The 18,763-nt window shown below is 38.3% G+C and overlaps 1 protein-coding gene across 8 annotated transcripts in view; it reads right to left on the reverse strand.

The window, feature by feature from the left end:
* QKI (QKI, KH domain containing RNA binding) overlaps positions 1 to 18,094 on the reverse strand; it is a 168,904-nt gene extending 150,810 nt beyond the window's left edge. For 3 of the 8 annotated variants that reach the window (XR_010336571.1, XM_012451068.3, XM_012451056.3), the window contains exon 1: positions 17,911 to 18,092. Coding sequence is in view for 6 of the 8 variants with exons in the window: in XM_012451068.3 (XP_012306491.1) it covers positions 17,911 to 18,052 (142 nt within the window). In the remaining 2 variants the exon portion in view is untranslated. Of the gene's footprint in view, positions 1 to 16,769; positions 17,078 to 17,910 lie in introns of those variants that run through there. The other 5 variants (XM_012451048.3, XM_012451033.3, XM_012451075.3 and 2 more) reach the window with 3 other exon arrangements.
* Positions 18,095 to 18,763: the final 669 nt, after the last annotated feature.

Consider the following 18,763-nt stretch of genomic DNA (forward strand, 5'->3'; position numbering starts at 1 on the left):
TCAGACTTCTACTTGAGGATCTTCTTAAATCACCACTTGCTCCAATACTTTCACTCTTAAACCATCTGCCTTTAAATATCCACCAAATAATAATGTAATACTCAAATATGGTCAACTTGAGACCTATCTGCAGTTACTGTGTAACTGAACAACAATACGTCACTATGATATATCCCATGACATTCAGCTAATGTGTTCCGATTTAAAAAAATCATGAAAAAGTTTCACTTTGATGAAAGTAAAACGTGAAAAATAAGCCTCTTGTGCCTTTTACCAAAATGCAAAATAAATCAATTTTCCCATAACCTAAAGACAAATCTAAGATTTTCTAACTCTGATCTTACTTTCACCTTCCTTTATTACTATCATTCCCCTAAGGGATTCATTTCTCTCTCTATTCACTACCCTCTTCGTTATTTTCTTTTACTCAAGATTTACAAAAGAACATAACGTCTTTTCAGATACTTCTCAACTAATCATCCTTCAAAATTTAGTCTATTCTAGCCTATAAAACTATAACCTGTACAGAACCTTAACACAAACGTGTCTAAATACTAGTCTAGCAATCCTTTATCTTAGACTTTTATCACATTATTCCAAAGCAAATGATTTAGATCTATAAAGAAGTGGGGGAAATGAAGAGACTAAGAAAAGATTTTAAATTCCTGGCTGACACAGGAGGATCACTTAAGGCCGTAAGTTTAAGAAGAGGCTGGGCAACCTAGTGAGACCCTGTCTCTTACAAAAAAAAAAAAAACACTATTTTTTAAATTGTCCAGGCATGGTGGTTCACCCCTGCAGTCCTAGCTCTCTGGAGGCTGAGGCAGGAGGATCGTTTGAGCCCACGAGTTAAGAGGATGCAGTGAGTTATGATAGCACCACTGTACTCTAGCCTGAGAGCCTGGGTGACCAGATGAAACCCCATCTCTTAAAAAAAAAAAAAAAGGGCAGGAGGTGGAAGGGCTTAAATTACTTATATTGTGTAAAACATGAACAGTGAAAACCCTTAGGCAAATATACAGTGAATTGTTCCTAGACCTAGAGCCAGCCTGCTGGAAAATGCTAATGGAGACTACCTAGGAGAGCCTTTGTCTTTGGTTTAACATCAATTTAATAATAATGACTGTGCATTAGATGCTCGATTGTATTCTTATTTGGAGGAAAAGTTTAAAAGATTTGAAAGTTTAAATACCCCGGGTAGATATTTCAAGCAACAAAACAGAATTAAATTAATTAAGACTACTCACATCAGAAGGTAGCCACATTACACAAATTATCAGGCATGGCATTGTTCTGCTTAGAGGTGATCAAGCCCAAAGGTACTCTTAATTGTTAATACCATAACTTAAATATATTTCTGTCCCAAGAGCCAAATAATCTAACATTCCTGAAACCAGTAGTTTTCAAACTATAAAATTTATTCATACCCTTTGTAAAGAAACTGCATTTACATATACAATAAAGAATTGGCCTACGAGCTCTAAAATCCATGCCAGTTTTAAAATTGCAGAATTACAGGGTTTTTGTTTTCATAAGAACAATTTTTTTTTTTTTAACAAAAATCTTTAGAGCCTTCCAAATAAAATGCTATTCTACTCTCCACCCTTGGACTTCCGTTTTATAAAGGCTACAAAGGTCACCAAAACTTTATAACTGAAATAGGGGATATAACATATTCTATTTATAATAGATTAAAATCTAAGTTCACAGATTTGGTGTTACTGACAGATCTCACAAAATCGCATCTTAATGTTTGTTTAAATGACCAAAATATTTTTCTTTCCAAAATTTATTAATTCAACTTCACCTTACAATTCAGTCATTGCCAAATTTAAAAAATTTAGATGCAAACCAGGCATGAGTTAGAATATGAGCATATTTCTCTGTGTATACCTATTTTAAAACAAGTTTCAGTTAGAGGTTTAAGCTGGCAGGATTCTATGTTAATTTTTTTATTTAGAGAATTATATTTTTAAAAAACAGCACATCTAAATTTTTATTTACATAACAAATACATTTGAGTTAAACAAAATTCATTACTGAAACCATTTGGCTGAACTGTTATTTAATTAAAGCCAGACGAGGATCGTTTTCTTGCTTCCTTTCAATTTAAACTTGAAGCCCAAGCTAAATGGAATAATCTATTTTTTCTTCCCCCAAGGGGTACTTTGATCTGACTTGAGCCGGCATTCTCATTCAAATTAAGACTCCCAAACAATTATTATTTAAACCTGCCTCCACCCAAGGATCCACAGGTCTTTACAATTCTCTAAAATTTCCCATAATGTATCCTCAGAATTAGTATCAAGAAAACAAAGAAAAAACATATTTCTTTAACCAAGTAATTTCGGAAAATGCTCAGTTAACCAAGTTAACTTTCTTGACTATAAATCCTGAAGATTTAATATGGCAACACATCCTGAATTCCCAAAAGGAGTATGCAGAAGTTCCTGGACTACAGAACCTTTCTTTTCTCAGACTACCTCAGGGGGCCAGGACTCCATCGAACAACACTTTTCCAACATTAGCCTAAAGCTTCCCTTATTCAGAATTCAATTAGCAGATCTTTATTCTCTCACTTCCAACCTAAAATATACTTTTTCAAGCCATTAGACTAAAAAGCAAACTAGGAGGATGGAGAAAAGAAGGCATACTAGCAAAAACTATGCCAGAATATGCTGCCAACTAATCTATCCTATTTAGAGCTTAGACCCATCAGCCCAAGAATTCACACACTCACTGATCCAGATGTACCTCTTCCTCCATGCACATGATCAATTCCTCAACCCATACAATCACCTAACATACAGAAAAACACACTCACTCTCACTCACACACACACACACACACACACACACACACACACGGCTTCAGAATAAAAGCTAAATAAAATCCAAATGCACTCAGAAAACAAACAAACAAAAAGCCAAAGTAAGCATACAGATAAAAAACAGTTAAAATAAAAAATGAGGCAGTAAGATACCCCTCTTCTCCAAAAAACAAAAAGCAGCAAGAGTCAAAGTCAAGAAAAAAGAACACCTGAAAACAGAGGAAAGAGAAAGACAGCAGCAAGCACAGCAATCTACCACATTAACATATCACTCTATAATGTAATGCCTGTACAGGACAGAGGTTAAGAAAAGAAAACTTGGAGCCAGGCGCGGTGGCTCACGCCTGTAATCCCAGCACTTTGGTAGGCTGAGGCGGGTGGAGCACGAGGTCAAGAGATCGAGACCGTCCTGGTCAACATGGTGAAACCCCGTCTCTACTAAAAATACAAAAACTTAGCTGGGCATGGTGGTGCGCGCCTGTAATCCCAGCTACCTAGGAGGCTGAGGCAGGAGAATTGCTTGAACCCAGGAGGCGGAGGTTGCAGTGAGCTGAGATCCCGCCATTGCACTCCAGCCTGGGCAACAAGAGCGAAACTCTGTCTCAAAAAAAAAAAAAAGAAAAAGAAAAAGAAAAGAAACTGGACTAAAAACATAAATATGGAGGCAGGTAAAGGAAAAAGCTAAGACAACAGATATAAAAAGTTTTCTCTAACAGACAATTACTTACTTTACTTCCCTACTCAGAATGTTACCACATTCAAGAACCCTGTTCCCTGTGTCTTGAACACCACTCCCTTACGTGTTCTCTACTTCAATCCTATCTGTCCTTCAAGAGCCAGGTGAAAATACCTCTTCTCCCAAAATATTCCATAGCCTCCTCAGCCTAAAGCACCATCTTTAGCACCAGTCTTTTGTCTTCTTGGTATGTTTATATTTCCTTTGTTACTTTTTCTAAATACTATCTTTCCAGCTATTGACATAACTTGAAGGAATGAATTTGAAGCTTTAGTGCACCCTTCATAACATCCCACACATATTAACAGCATACAACCAAACAGCCTAGAATAAAATGAAAAGTTTCAATTATGTCAAATCACTAAAAACTAGTATGTGAAATATGCAACTCTGACGTTATTCGAAAATCACATGTTGCATCCTAACAACCACTTTCTCTGCAATGCAGCAGGAAATGCTTACTTCAGATTAACTGCATTGCAAAAATAAGAGTTTGGTATTCATAGTGCCAAGTTACAATATTTTGTAACTTAAAGCTTTTAAAAAAGTTGAGTAACTTCTGAAGCCACTTAATGCAATCGTTACACACACCTCCTGAAAGCAAAGTGGCATGTCCAACAGGTTAAATTATAATATACCTCAACAGCATGAAATATGTCATTATAAACATTACATCTGCAAAGAATATGAAATGGCAAGAAAAATTGCTCATGATTTAATTATTTTTTTGGAAAAAAAAAAAAACTCCAATTTCACTATATCCATAAACACTGGCGTGGGGGACTAGAAGGAAATATTAAGAGCCATTATCAGTAAATTATGAGTACTTTTAACTTTTTAATTGATACATTTTAGTTTTTCCTAATAAGATAAAGAATATTTATGATAAATATGAAGTTCTTTATAACAACAGTTTTTTAGGATTACTGAGAGGAAGAAATTCAAGCTTCTCATAAACTCTCTAAGAAACAATCTTAAAATGTATAGACAAAATTGGTCATTCCTATATTTCCGTGAAAAATAGTCATTCCCATTAAGATTTAAAAACGATGATGTCCTATGCTATCTTTGTGCCCTCACCAATGCCTCTACAGGACTGAAAGAGGTCACAAACCATGCTACTGCCAAAGATGAATTGAAAATGTGTGGATCGATCTTCAATTCTCTGTATTTTAGGAATAAGAGAAAAGGGAAAACGTGGGGCTGGGGGTTGGGGAGCAAAATCCAAGTTATTATCAGTTACAAAGGTGGCAAAGTCAATCTCTTCCTCCCTGTTTCTCTGTATAGAAATGACATATTCTTCTCTCCTGTGCTGAGTTCAATTTCAAGTCAATGAAGGCAAGAGAATTTTAAATTGCCTTGACCAATTAAAAAAAAAAAGCAGCTCAATATAATGAACTAGGAAAACATAACTTAAATACATTAAATAAAAGTACACTTTTGAATCACATCTAAGGAACTTAAATTAGTATTTCTTCAACAATTGCAAAGCATATTTTAAAGCAGCCTATGTAGTATTTACCTACTATAAAAACTAACAAAGTATGTCATAATGCTATAAACTATAATAAAAAGCTAGATAAGATTATCTTTTTACTGCTGATAATTTTTTATTACTATGATAAAACTATGATCCCCAAAAGAACTTTCTCTTCATATAACATATAGTAAACTATGACACATTTTCTTCTGATTTATTTTAATAAACAGAAATCAACTGCTTGGTTAAAGACTTTATAATTACAAAGAAAATGTACAAACAGGATACCTCTCAATATATGTGACTCAGTCACTCTCCAAAACAAAAATCCTTCAAACTGAGCTGTCAAGGCAGAAACTATTTCATAAAATAGCTGCAATCAATCTGATGTCCTAAACTAGTTATATTTAATATGGTCACCATACCAACAAAACATATAGTCTCTTAAAAAGACAAGTTCTTTAAAGAACTATCACAACATTTTCACATGCTACTCAAAGTATTTAATTAAATAACTGTTATTTGTCATTTTCCTGAGCAGCTCTTCCCTTACAATTTAAAGGAGAACATTTTCCTATTCTGGAAAAAGGGTTATTTCTCAACACATTTTAATCACTAAGTGCTCTCTTCCGTGTACTAATATCCCCATCTGCTGGAACATGAGTTCCTTACTACTAAAAGTTCTTAAAGACAAAAAGTTTGCAGTAGAGATTTTGCAACTACTGAGAAATACAATTTTAACCTATGAGGTTTCCTCCACTTCATAGGACTTTAAAAGCTTTAAAGATCTGTATATTCTTTTACTGATATTATTCAGAAGAATTCAATAAATCGAAACATTTTGCCTGTCATATTCTTTTTTTCCCTACCCTTCATGCTTCAGATACAAAGCACTAGTCTAAACAAAACAACCACCTCCTTATAAGTTAACCATGTTTTTGGATCATATTGCCGTAAAACACACACATACATACACACACACACACACACACACACACACGATTTTAAAATATATGTGTATTTTCCATTTCTGCTGAGCATAGGGTAAAAGCTAATAGAAGCAGTAAGTACAACAAAAGAACACAGCTAATAAATGACAGCATCAAAAAGTCAAAAACAAGATTAAGTAGAAATTAAAACTTAGTATAAATGAGGACCACCCTCCCAAAAAAAAAAAGAAAAAATTGTCATCAACCAGAAGAATGGTGGGTCACTGGCCATATCTATTATTTGTAACATGTCTGAAACAAATCTATAAATTTTAAAGATAGTTTTACTGTTATTAGTAATATTATTATTATTTTGAAAGCATTTTCCTTAATATTGTAGAATAAAGCAAATAAGTGTGTCATCATGAAGAACAACATTAATTTAGTTGTGGCTGGCAAAAAAAAAAAGATATGACTATAAAATTAAAATGTTAAAATTGAATTGAAAACATAAAAACGAATCAGTTTTAAAATCAGTATTGTCTATAGACAATGGCTCAGAAGTAATCACATCCTGAGATTAATTAACATGTTTAACACCTAAATTCAAGTCTTTAATATCATCCTATCAGAGAAATGGCCAAGTCTAGCTCCAGAACAGGCAAGGCACAAGGGAAGCTTGGGGCATAACTTTTCTACATGCCCAAGAAAAAGTTGCCCCATAGAGCAAGTAGGAGTTCAACAGATAAAGGAGACTATCACTAGCTAAAGTTCTAGTAATTTTAACATCAAAATTATCACTAAAGTTCCAATAATTTTAACATCAAAATTAATTATAGTTTACTTAAATACGCTGAATCTATGAAATCCATGGGTCTATAATGATTAGAAAAGAGAGAAAAAATTCACTGGTCTCCATCTGAGACAGCTAGCAAACCAACGTTTTACTTTAAGAACAAAATAATAAACAGCAGCATCTATCTGGCTTGCCCCATTAGACACGTACTTCAAAATAGTAATATATTTCTCCTTGTTGGTGTCAGAAAGCCGTACCTTTCGAAGAATGACAAATAACTGCAGAAAGAATGGCAGAATTAGAATATCATGTGGTGCAAGCTCTAATGAATCTGATTCAGGCAAAAAGAAGCAACTGGTTAAAACCATGGTATGAATGTTGATGGGGCAACCTAATATACAGTGTCTACCTTCTGGTTCCAAGAGAAAAAAAAAATCTACCTTTAAAATACAAGGAGCCATCTATCACCACTCTAATCCAGGTATTAATCTTTGCTTCTCTGATGGTTGAACCAGTTGCTGTGCCTCCTGATTTATTATCGTGCCTGTTCTCTAGTGGAAGATGCTCCACTTGAACCTACTTTAGATCTTCCAATGTAATAGATAGACACACAGGGCATAAAGGAATGAGTCCTAAACAAGGAAGTTAAATCAGTGTCATTAAAAAAATAGAGAGAGAGAGAGAGAGAGAGAGTGAGTTCTAGGTTTGAAAAGGCATAGCCACCAGATTTAATGAGTGGTGCTGAGTAAGATTCTGGTTTAAACAATCCAGCTATAAAGAATATCTGAGGATCCACTAAGAAATCTGAATATGGACTGGTTGTTACATTACGTGTAGGATTAACCTATCTTGTTTGGTGTAATGTCACTATGTAGGAAAGCATTAATTTTTAAAGATACACAAATATGTATTTCTTTAAGGACAGAATGTCAAGATAGCTCTCTTTTACTTAAAATAACTAAACACAAAAATTAATACAATTAAATTTCAAAAGTATACATCGAACTTGGTAAAACATATTTAACCAACCTCTGAAATTGAGACAAAATTTTCTTCAAGAATTCCTAAGATTCTTCCCATGAGTTTCTTAAACTGTCTTTAGCTCATACAGAAACAAAAGCTCAAGGCTGGGTGCAGTGGCTCACATCTGTAATCCCAGCACTTTGGGAGGCCAAGGTGGGAGGATCACGAGGTCAGGAGTTCAGGACCAGCCTGGTCAACATAGTGAAACCCCGTCTCTACTAAAAATACCAAAAAAAGGAAGAAAGAAATGAAAGCTCAATTCTCTGAGTTACTAAAAACTGGGCTGACACGTAAACAAATGAGCCCCACATATTCTCAATCCTTCAGGACGAATATACTAACCTGTAGGTAAGGAAAAGACAGACTTGTTCGTTTCTAGTTAAAACACACTTTTAAAAATCTGTAAGGAGTTTAAAACACAGAAAATTCAATATAAATATTTTTATTACTATTTTGAGAAAATATAACTATTAAAAAAATTTTCCTAATGGGTTAACCACATAATAACTTGACTCTTCACACTGAATTCAATGTCTACTTTAAACCCGTATATATTCTATACATTCTCATTAGTTTATCCACAGAGTTCATTCTGACACCTCAAAATAATCCAAGCCTTAAAGATTCCTTACAACCTTCGGAATAAAATTCAGACTATGTATTCTGGCCTTCAAGGCCACCACAATCCAGCCCTAACCATCTTCTCACTGTAGTCTTAATTCCCACTACTTCTATCCGTGCATTTGCCATTCCAACTAACTTAATCTGTACATATTTCCTGACTAAGCCTTGCAGTCTCCCATCACCATGGTGCTGGCACTGCTGCACCTCCCATTTACCCCACTAAATCATACCAACCCTTAATACTGACTCAGGTTCCACTTCTCAAATAAACATATCTAGACAGTTCAGCTCAAAGTGACTTCCTCTAAACTACCAGAGTGTTAAGTGATTCTCGTGCACATTAAAACTAGCTGAACCTAGACAGCTAAATTACCTTTCTCTCTTTTTCTTTACTTATTCTCTAAAAGCTGCTTTGCTTATCTAATTGTTTATCATAAACAATTTTAAAATGTTGACAGAAAGCAGATGATGCTGCTACTTTATAGTATGAGAGACTCTTCCGAATACTCATGAGTTTCAGAGTATTTGGATTTAAGGTTGGCAGTGCAGTTGATAATTTCATTTACAGATAAAGAAGCTGAGGTTCAGAGAGGTTATCTCACCCAAGATTGCCAAACTAATTAGTTAACTGCAGAGTCATGATTAGATCCCAGCTCTATAGTACCCGAACACTCACCACTTCACCACAGGGTCTCATCAGCATATGCACAAAAACATAAATTCATTTCATCTTTATGCTGGCTCATGCATGTACATGTGCACTTGCACACATACAGAGTTAAAACTTGAATACTCTCATGACAATGGGGGCAACACTGCAACCCTGGTGGAACCAGCGACAATAGAAATTAGGTGCAGTATCAGGGTGATTTTTTTGACTCTGGTTTGAAAAATCTTTTTTTTCTTAAATAAATGTATTCACTTGCCATGTAACAACTGTATCAAAGGGATACAATTACTGTGACACAGCAAAGAACCGGGGCTTACATTTAATTTGTTTGCATTATTTGAAATGAGCAGTCAATCATCCTCCAGATGCTGGCATCAAGAATACGATGTGGTAGCTACATGGTACAGCACTGTTTCCATTCAATTCATAACCATCCACCTCCTGGGTGTCACTCTTCAGTTACCTACCTGATATAACCGGGGGGCTGTTTACCCCATGCTGATCTAAAACTGACACAAGTATACATTCCTGACTTGAATCACTTAGCAATAGTATACTTCTATATTAAATCACCTAATCAAAAGTTTCCTTGAGTAGTTAGTAAAAATAATAGCAACAAATTATTAAATACACCCAGATTTATTTTTACTATATTACTCAAAAACTGAGGCTCTAACCTTTGCTTACAAAGAAGTTTAAGTGAATGAAGTGAAATCCTCCAAAAATGCCTTTCTCACTTTTAGCCTCTTAATTATAAAGTTATCATTAAAAATAAATTCTAATTCTAAGAATCTGACCATCATTTGTTCAAGACCAGCATATCACAGAATTAGCAAAAAACTATTTGCTGCTTCTTCTTTACCTTCACAAATTGAAGCAACAGCAGCAGCTTTTTAAAATATGGAAATATTCCAGGTTTTTCCCTCCAGCTCCCCTTGTGGAGAGGCACACTACAAAACGGACCAGAGGGGAGAAGCGAGTGTCTTGCTCCAGAGCTCTGCTGCCAACTTGCCTTGAGACATACATAGGCAAGTCACAACTGCTCCGGATCTTAGTCTCTGCACCTACGAATATACTCCCAACTCTCAGGTCCCCTGCAGCTCTAAAACACAGCCCTCTGATATAACCTGCAAGATAATTTTAAGAACCAGTAAAATTACGACATTGAAGGTTCCAAATTTTAAAATTGCATGTTTTTTTAAACCATGCATTTTCCTAATTCTACTCTTAAAATGTACTAAATGTCTTCTTGGGGTTTTTTTTCCTTATATATTTCAAACTATAAAATTAGCCTAAAAGCCAAGGGCTCCCCAATGATTTGCTACCGACCAGGAGATCATGCCCAGTCTCTACAATGGCCCACCATGCACTAAAGCAAAAAACAAGGTGCTTACTTAAGGCCTGCTACTTACTCAGTCCCTGGGCCAACCAGGTATTTCATCATTTCGAAAGCCTTTCTCAGCTGGAACTTAACCAGCCCCAGTACTCACTCTCAAAGATTTCACAAAGGCCGGCTCACTTTCACTGCATGTCTTCACTTACGGACCTAAGTATCTGCACACCCGGGCCCTTTACTTATATTGTGATCATAACATAGTGCCACTTTATGGATGTAACTCCATTTTGATGTTTGATTTTTGTTTTTGTTTTTTAAGACAGGGACTCACCGTTGCCTAAGCTGGAGTGCAGGGGCACAATTGTAACACTGCAGCCTTGACCTCCTGGACTCAAGCAGTCCTCTCATCTTAGCCTCCCAAGTAGCTGGGACTACAGGCACACACCACCACACCTGGCTAACAATGGTCTGACACTTCAATATCTGATTATCTGCTAAGCAGAATATGACAAATTCTGCTGATCATAAATAATGTGTTAGAAACCTTACAGTCTATTGATTCATTTCCCCAGCCTCAAAATTTAGTTCTACAAAAATATAAGACTACATGAAGCAATATTATGTACAGAATTTATCTTGTTAGACTTGATAGGATTGCTGGATTTTCAAACTAGAGTTTCCGCATCAACAAACTGAAGAAATGACAAAAACATTAAGTGCAGCCATTTTCTTGCTAATTGTAAGAATTCTAGATAAATCACTTCTGCAATATATTTTTTAAAAATTCATCACAGATTTTCAAACACTGTTACTGCTAAAGCACAGTAATAGACATTTTAGAAATAAAAGAGCTAGGCTGGGTAAGGTGGCTAACGCCTGTAATCCCAACTTTGGGAGGCTGAGGCAGGTGGATCACCTGAGAGGTCAGGAGTACGAGATCAGCCTGTCCAACATGGTGAAATCCCATCTCTACTAAAACTACAAAAATTAGCAGGGTGTGGTTGTGTGCGCCTGTAATCCCAGCTAGTGGGGAGGCTGAGGCAGGAGAATCGCTTGAATGCAGAAGGTGGAGGTTGCAGTGAGCCAAGATCGCGCCATTGCGCTCCAGCCTGGGCAATAAGAGCAAAACTCTGGCTCAAAAGAAAAAAAAAGGGCTAAGTTTCAGTTAACTGAAAGCTTCAATTTATCAGTTTTCTAAGTAATGGCACTGTTTAAAATTAAAGACACCTGTGTTTAAAACAGCTATTTGTGTTAAACAACAATCAGCCACATACTCAGCTTTCTCTTAAACTAAAATCATTCAAATATAGTCCTTATTTATCCTGAACACATCAAAGCAGCACTTAGGGACAAGAAATCTCCGATCTATGGTACTTTGCATGGAGTACAAGAACTACATATATGCGGAATTTGAAAAGGGTAACTAACTGGGGGGAAGGTTTACCTATATTAAGTCCACAAATGCCAAAATTTTCCAGAGCTGACATGAGCACTGGGAGTTTTTCTCTGTTTATGAATTGATACGCTTTGGTATAACGACTGGCAAGAAACTACACTGCTTAAGTAAAGCAATTTTCTCTTTCTAAACCTCCTTCCCAACAAAGACAGTAAAGTAAAATAAGCACCTTGACGGCAAGTACTACAAATAACATGACACTTTTTTAAAGTTATTTTTAAGAAAAAATACAAATGCCTTTTCTTCAAATGGCACAAAACTATCACCAATCACACAATTGCTTCATTTCTTAAAATTATTAGACAATATTTCTAATGTCACCTCTGGATTTTCTTTTAATCATGTGCACATACCCTATCTTTGAGAAACCAGAAATCAAAAAATGATGTTAAGATGTCAACATGTTTAATTCAACAAACATCTGAAAGTGTACATATACCAAGCTCAATGGTAGGCATCTTCAAGAAAGTAATTTTTATAGGGCAGATAATAACATTCCAATGCTAACTATAATGATCACTCCATAGAAAGTAATACCCTACACAGACTAGGGTTATATTTATAAACAAATTTCTTAACAGTCCCACTAACGTAACAAACTATATTCACTGTAAAAGTTTACTGTTAGTTGTGCTTTTCTGTTAAATGAAAATAACACTGTAAAATCCTTACTTGAACATCAAATAATCTAGCTATTTTGGGCCCCAAATTGATAATGCCAATTTTTAAAAGGGGTATAAATATTCCCTAAAAGTTATCATTAAAGGGAAACAACATATTACCGCACTTAAAATTCACATCAAGCTGTCTTAATGTCAAACACAGCAGAAGTTGGAGAAAAAAATGAAATCCTATTGATCATGTAAATAAAAAGCTGGTATTTATCTGTATGACCTCCTAACATAGGCCCACTCACCACCCCCCATCCCTTGGCCTTAAAATAGAACCCTGGATATGTTCATGTAACAGCTGACATACCAATAGCAGAAAGTTGCTCAGTGGGCTGCCTTTTAAGTTATCAACAAACAAAACCCAACAATGTCATAGCATTTTCCATCTCCAACAGAGAAGAGCAAGTTTTGCTTATAACTGTAACATCAAACAAATAAATCAAACAAATGTATTAGCTACACTGAATTTCTCAAGTAAATTAAACTGTAGTTCCAGTCAGTTTATAAAAAGTTACCCCGATGATCACACTGGTGTAATTAATTTCCTTGATATCAAACCCAAACCGAAAAGAAAAGGACACCAAAAAACAAAAGGAAAGCCCTTATATGTCTAACTATATTGGTCTCAAAAACAAAAATCTGAATCATGCTTCAGTGAAGGCCAGGTCAAAGCATGAGTGTTTTATTATACTTCACTTCTTTTGTCACAGAAATCTATTTCCCTGTAAAAGGAAAACAAAAACCATTTGCTCTTATGGGAAACTCACCAATTTCAATCAACTCCAGGACAGTGACAGTGACTAGTGAGGCAATAACAGAAAATGTGCATAAAGCATTTAAGAAGTCAAATTAACTTGATTTAACTTGACATTCTCAGTCATTTAAGAAAGTGTTCATCCCAAATACAATAGTAAATGTGACTAGCAAAGAGACCTATTTCTATCAACTCAAGTGTGTTACGGTCGGATACAACTTTTACTATAAAACATGTAAACTGGATAAAGTTTACAAAGGAATCACCTTCCACCTACAGGAGAATTTAGCTTTAAAAGTACAGAATGAATGTTTAATAAATACCCCATGGTGATACAAACGAGCTTTCCCATTACTGCCAATATATAGCTGGTGACACCTTCTGGGTGAGAAAAGATCATGGAAAGAAGTGATTATAAATAGTTGCTTCCTTCTTACTACAACTAATTCAAGGGCTTGTGTACAAAAGCAAAATCTTAGTTCCTAAAGAACAGATTATTTCACCTTAAGTAAAATCTGTTTGTTACAGGTGATTACTGGTAACAATAATTGCTTCTTCAGACAAAAAGAAAACCTTTTTGTAAGAAATCTCTATAGCAAGAGACCTCTAAATATCAACAACTATACAATTTTTAAGTCAAAGCTTTTGTAAATGAGTTGTTTCTCAGGAAAAAAAAAATAATGGTAAGAAAACAGTATAATACATCCAATTAAGGTAAAAGAAGTGAAAATGAACATTAACATGAAAAAATGTCAACTATTAAAGCAAATTTTAACAAAATATTTTTACTCATATTTACAAGAGAGGGAGCAGGCAATAGAAACTAAACTGAGGTCAGAAAGGAAATTTATTATAAAAGCAAATGAAAAGACCATCTCAAAATGAAAATGTATTTTTCAAATCAGTAATGTGGCATTCTAATCCATCTGCACTTTTTCTGAGCCACACGCTAATTTTTCTGATAAAAAGATTTAGACTGTCCTTCCTCATTACACATTTTTTATTTCCATATTAGCTAGCGGTTTTAACCCCTCCTCCACCTAAAAAACTGAAAACTCAAAATCTGCTTTTAAGATACTAATTCTCCATTTTCTCCTAATTCAAGATTATTAAGTCTAATAGACTGTACTCTTCACCTTCTCAATTCTAAGTTATAAAACTTTATTAAAACAATTTCCATTCAACTACTGTTGTTGCAGTTTCATGACCAAAAAGATTGGTTTCTTGAAAACTATATATTAATTGCTCTCAGGGTTCAGTTGAAAACTCTCTCTAAAGGTAGAGCAGTTTAAGACCTAGGTTTTATCTGTAATCCTGTAATCATCTCTATCTTCAATAAAAGGTTTCAAACTCAAGTTTATGTCCTTTATATGATGGGCCCAACCTAGAATGTATTCACAACTTTAAAAAACAGCCATGTTGAACATACTTGAGTGGAAGAGCTGGTACACACACCTCCATGACCCGCAACAACAAAAAACAAAACAAAAACAAAAACAAGCAGTAAAACAAAAGGACTGTCCACAGTCAAGATACAGGCTAAAAGTTAATTTGGCAAGGAATTAAAATACTCATTCTAAAACATTCAAGTCTTCATCAACTAGGAAAACCAACACACTTAATCCACAAATTTGTAACTTGCCAAATGAAAATTCGTAAGGTGACAAATTTTTTAAAAGCTTTTTCTTTGAAAAATATTTTAAAATAAAAAATTTTAAAGTCTCATTTGAAATTCCTAATTATCAGAAAATACATCTACTCTTAAGTATAATATGTTAACTTCATTAAGCCAATCACTAAAGTAAAATTTTTACTAAATTTAAAAGTAATTTTTCAGCCAAGCATTACAGGCAAGAAACAAAACAAAAAGTAATGCCTAACCAGAAACAGAAGTCATGATTAATTTGTTTTGGACAATGACAAACCACAAAGGGGTAAAGCACAAGTTGCCAAACTTCACAATCAAATCATCCAGAAAAAAAACATGTGATGGACTTCAGAAACCAATATTTTTCCTAAGTCAAATTAAGTTTATAATAAGGCTAACAATTACAGGAAACAGCTTATTCCACACTAAGGAATAGCCCTTTTTCCTGCATGTTTGTACTGGTCTGATAAAAAACAGTCAAACTTCCTTGTCATTATATTGCCCATTTTAAACATACTATCTGCCATACAGAAGCAATCTTTACACTGGGAGTTGACAAGGCTAAAACTAGAGTAAGATGAGAGATGGAATAAGCCACATTACAAGGGGAAGGGGAAACAAACATAAGGGGATTTCCTCTCGGTCTCCTACATTTTAAACTCAAACGATTAGTATTTCCGACCAGAAAGAAATACACCTTGGTTAAAAATAGTGACATAATTCAAATTTCTGGATTTGAAAAATTAAAAATTATTAAAGCAAAAGATTAGAAACTTGGTAACAAGGAACCAGCTCTAAATTATGAAGAGATTTTAGATCAACATAAAAGCACAAGTGAGAAGCCCTTTCAAACTAAAGAAACTCCAAAGTATGCAGCTTTTTAAATAGTATACTAAGGTGAAGTATTTTCAAACTTTTTTTTGAATGTCCTATAGTCTCCAAATTCAACATTTCAAGAATGCAATTTAATTTTAATTAACTCTGAACATTGTCAAGGTCTATTTTCATTTTATCGTCGATAAAGGATTCCATCTAAACAACTGCACTCAAGAAAAAAACTTTTATCAGAAATTGTTACTAGCACTATTAAAACTTTAACTTAACCAAAATATGCGGAGAAAATGTTATTTTTGAAACGTCATACATAAACTTGTGCCAATAATTTTAAGAAAAGTGTTTTCAATGTTCGAGAACACTACAGGAACACGTGATGACAAATCAAATAATCCATAACTTAAGTTTCAACTAAATTTAATATAGGTCATATTATTGTGTATGTTACACATTTCATTCCAATCATTTTCATGGTTAAAAAATAACTGGCGCCCCTTAGCGCTCACATTCAGAAATACGCAATTTAAGAGTTCCAGCAATTTTTTTTTTTTTTGACATTCCAGAAAGTTTTCTGCCTCCACAATCTTTCAAATGCCAACACAAATAGGAAAAGCAGAACCCCTTAAAGAGACAGCTGAAGTTTTCTCTGCAGCAACCTGAAATTAACAGATATGTTGTTCCAACAGTGGAAAATGCCCATTTCAATGTGGGTGAGTGCTGTATGTTTAACATACGGAAGCAAAACGACCAGAAAGCCTTAACACCTAACCATTTCCTACTTTTGTTTCTAGGACTTTCAAGACAACAAAACTCCTGGGATTTTTCTTTAACCATCTTTTTATCATGTAAATATTTCCGGTCTTCTGTTCTTTAGTGACATTCCAACTCCCCAAGCTTCAAACTCCTCTTCCCCGACTCTATTTTTAAAATCTCGAAATTATTACGAAAAACCTAAACCCCACTATTCATCTCTTCAACCTACAGTTTTTGGTTTCCATTATACAGTCCTTCGGTGGTGCCTCTAAGCAGAAAAAGAAAAAAATCCTGGCTAGTCGATTTTCGAAACAGACTTTTTTTGTGTGGTCATTTTTTTTTTCTCTAGGCGTCCGCAGAAACCCACAGCTACTAGAAATTAATACTCCAGGTACTGTTATGAGAACTTCTTGAGGAAATTCCAGTTGGTCAACATTAATCTTCTTGTCATTCTTCGCTCCCCACAGCGCTCCATAAAGCTTTGTGGAAGCTTTGGCTCAATTTTATTTCGCCCTTTCCAAACGTCTCGATTCCCTGTCCTGCAAACTCAGGCGGCTGCGTCCCCGAGAGCAAACCCTCCGCCCAAGTTCTTCCTAACTCAGGCTGCGCTCCGATCTGTCATCGCGGTATTTCGCACTCCACGCCCCCCCCACCCCCGAAAAGTGAAGTTCAACTCCCTAACAGTTCTCGCTTCCCCAAACAAAAGGAAAAAAAGCGCTTTTGGCCGTCACTTCGTCCTCCCTGTTGGCTACGCCAGCATTACTTTCAGTCTGCTACCGAATTTTCTTAAACTAACGAGTCCCACGCTGACTTCCACTTACAATTTACCAGCTGCACCAATTCCCCAAGCACGAAAACCCGCTTTGGTCCTCACCCGGAGGGAGAGCTCCCGAACTCGGGGCAGCGGGGGTCCGCAAAGGGCAGGTTCGGGAGACCGAGCAGAGGAGCCGGGCCAGCGCCGGCGACACGCGCGTCCTCCAGGCCGGCGGCGCGGCGTGGGCCTGCTCTCGAGAGGGCTCGGCGAGGACCACCGAGCCCGCGCGGCCCCCGCCGGCCTCTCGGAAATGTGACCGTCAAAGCTAGAGGAGCCGCAGCGTACGCCCCGCAGCCCTCCGCACCGCACAAACTTGGGCGCCAGCAGCACTGGGTCCCGGCCGGGCGGGGGGCGTCCGGCCCCGGCGGGTCCACCCCGGCCCGCCCGCCCGCCGCCGCCAGCAGGGCCCGGCGCCTTCTTTGTGCGCCCTCCCGGCCTCCCCGTCCCCCCGGCGCGCGGTCCCGCCCGGCCGTGACCTTCCCGCCCTCCCCACCATCCCGAGCGGGGAAAGGGGCTGCCCCGGCGGGGGTCGGGCCGGGGCCCGTGAGGCGCTCACCTTCGTCCAGCAGCCGCTCGAGGTGGTTGAAGATCCCGCAGAAGTTGGGCAGGCTGCTCATGAGCTTCTTGTCGTTCATCAGCTGCATCAGGTAATCTGGGGTGGGCTTCGGCTTCTCCTTCGTTTCCATTTCCCCGACCATATTCCAGGCTCCGCAGCTCACTCCGCCCGCCGCCGCCGCCGCCGCCGCCGGAGAGGAGGGAGGGGCGGGGGCGAGCCCCGGCCGCCGGCCGCTCGGGACCCGGCGTCCCGCTCCGCGCCGGCTCCCGCTCCGGCTCCCGCGCCGAGCCCCGGGGCGGCCGGCACCGCGCGCTCGCCCGCCCCCCGCAGGCACTTTCCGCCCGGGCCCGACGAGTTCCCGGCCGCCGCCGCTCTCGGCCGCCCGGCTCGGCGCGTCCCTCACGAGGCCGGCGGGAGGCGGGTCTCGGCTGGCCGAGTGCGGGAGCGGGGCGCGGGCCGCTGGCGCCGGACTAGGAGGAGCCGGGGCCGCCGCTAGCTCGGCTGGTCGCGCCCGCTGAGCGCCGCCGCCGCCTGTGCCGCGGGCTCGGGGGTCTCTCTGGGCTGGTCCCCGCCGCGGCGCCTCTACCGCTGCCGCTGCCGCCGCGCTCTGACTGCGCTCCTCCTCTTCCTCCTCCTCCTTCTCCTCCTCCTCCTCACTCACTTGGCGGCGGAGTTCGCCTCAGTTCAGGCGGCGCTGCCAACGGCCGCGGCGGCGGCGGCGGCAGGGGGGGAGGGGCGGCGGCGGGGGGAGGGCCGGGGGCGGGCGGCGGGCGGGGCCGCGCAGGGCGGCCGTTAGCGGGGCCGGGCCGGCGCGTTCCCGCAGCCCGCTGCCCACCGCCCCCCACCCTGGCCG

This window comes from Aotus nancymaae, unplaced genomic scaffold (genome assembly GCF_030222135.1).
Source record: "Aotus nancymaae isolate 86718 unplaced genomic scaffold, 86718_ANA_hifiasm-v0.15.2.pri h1tg000040l, whole genome shotgun sequence".
Taxonomy (NCBI): Eukaryota; Metazoa; Chordata; class Mammalia; order Primates; family Aotidae; genus Aotus; species Aotus nancymaae.